The sequence below is a fragment of the Salvia splendens genome, chromosome 11 (genome assembly GCF_004379255.2).
Source record: "Salvia splendens isolate huo1 chromosome 11, SspV2, whole genome shotgun sequence".
Classification (NCBI taxonomy): Eukaryota; Viridiplantae; Streptophyta; class Magnoliopsida; order Lamiales; family Lamiaceae; genus Salvia; species Salvia splendens.
The window spans coordinates 13,302,035-13,303,877 of record NC_056042.1 but is presented as its reverse complement, the minus strand read 5'-3'; the positions used below and the strand labels follow the sequence as shown (position 1 = coordinate 13,303,877).

At 49.4% G+C, this 1,843-nt stretch overlaps 1 protein-coding gene across 1 annotated transcript; it reads left to right on the top strand.

The window, feature by feature from the left end:
• The first annotated feature begins 280 nt into the window (after positions 1–280).
• Positions 281–1,174, top strand: LOC121754460. Its single transcript, XM_042149817.1, has 2 exons — positions 281–633; positions 829–1,174. The coding sequence occupies exons 1-2, from the start codon at positions 281–283 to the stop codon at positions 1,172–1,174; spliced, it is 699 nt and encodes a 232-aa protein (XP_042005751.1).
• The last annotated feature ends 669 nt before the right edge of the window (positions 1,175–1,843 follow it).

Sequence of the window (1,843 nt, the reverse complement as noted above, 5' to 3'; positions counted from 1 at the left end):
CAATGTGGGGGAACAGACAGAGTGAAGTGTCGGAAATCCACCCCCGCCTCCACCACCACCTCTACCCCAACCAAATGAAAGGGAATACATCAAGGCCTTTCGGAAAGAGAACCCACCCAAATTTGATGGATTGGGAGAACTCCCGAAGGCGGAGGCATGGGTGCGCGACCTTGAGCGTATCTTTGACTTTATGGGATGCACGGATAGGGAACGCCTGGCCTGCGTGACTTATCAACTGACAGGACCCGCTGATTTTTGGTGGGAAACCAAGAAGAGAACCATGGACCCTGCTCGCAGCGAGGCGCTTACTTGGGAAGAGTTTACAGAAGAAGTTTACAACAAGTATGTTCCCATGAGTTATCGGCGGGCGAAGGTAGTGGAGTTTCACACCCTAAAACAAGGAAACATGACGGTCACGGAGTACGACCGCGCCCTATGTGAGATGACCCGTTATGCGCCAGAATTGGTAGACACAGACGAGAAGATGGCTGCGAAGTTTCGTTCCGGCCTTAGACCCAAGATAAGGGTAGCTCTGGCCAGTCGTAGGGGAATTCCTTATTCTGAGGTGTTGGGTTGCGCTCTAGACGTGGAAGAAGCGCTGCCCAAGAATGAGAGGACAACAAATCCTGCACCGTTCGCACCCCCATCGAACTTTAGAGATAAGAGGAAGTGGGATGGAAACCGAGCTCCTTTTGACAACAAGCGGCGTTTTTCCACTTTTCGGCAACCGCAGAACCATGGGCGCCAAGTTGTGCCATATCAGAGGGGAAACCCGTAGAGAACACCCTACTGTAATCGGTGTTCCAAGTATCATGTTGGGGAATGCAGAATTGGAGGCATTCGGTGCTATGCCTGCGGTGGAAATGGGCACACGTCTCGAGAGTGCCCAAATAACAACAAGGGTGGAGTGAAGAATGGGCAAGGACAGAGGCCACCCCAACAGCCACAACCAATCCGACAAGTGGCCCCACAGCAAGCGAGGGCATATGCGCTAAGGGGAAATCAAGGGCAGGAACCCCAAGCCATCAAGGGCAAGGAGAATTTGGCAGGTATGGGAAAGCTCCAACAACTTCCTATTATCGTGCTGTTTGATACGGATGCTTCGCATTCTTTTATTTCAATGTCATGTGTGAATGCCTTAGACTCGTTACTGCTAATCTTGAACCGAAATTGAATGTGTCTTCACCGGTTGGATGATTGATTGATATTGTGAGAACTTGCTCGAACCTAGAGTTTGTGTTAGGAGAATTAGGAGTAGTGGCCCAACTCTTGCACGTTATGCCTTTGGAGAATGTAGACATAATCTTGGGAATGGATTGGCTTACCGAGAACCATGCAACAATTCTATGTAAAGAGAGACAAATTTCTTTTCAAGCCCCGGGTGAAAAGCCGACTATCTTGAACGGGATCTCCATGAATCGACGAACCTCCATAATCTCCGCTTTGCAAGCAACTACGATGATAAGAAAAGGGCGTCTGGCGTATCTTGTGTACTTAAATGGAGAGGAAAAGAAGGAGTTGAAAGTGGAAGACGTGGCAGTGGTGCGAGATTTTCCCAATGTGTTTCCCGAAGCTTTGCCAGGACCGCCGCCCGACAGACAAGTGGAGTTCACCATTGACTTGGAATCAGGGTCAGCGCCAGTATCAAAGGCGCCATATCGAATGGCCCCTAAGGAGTTGGCCGAGTTGAAGGTACAGTTGCAAGAACTGTTAGACTAGGGTTTTATTCGACCCAGTGTGTCACCGTGGGGAGCGCCAGTTTTGTTCGTTAAGAAGAAGGATGGAACAATGAGGATGTGTATCGACTATCGTGAACTAAACAAGATAACCTTGAAGAATAAGT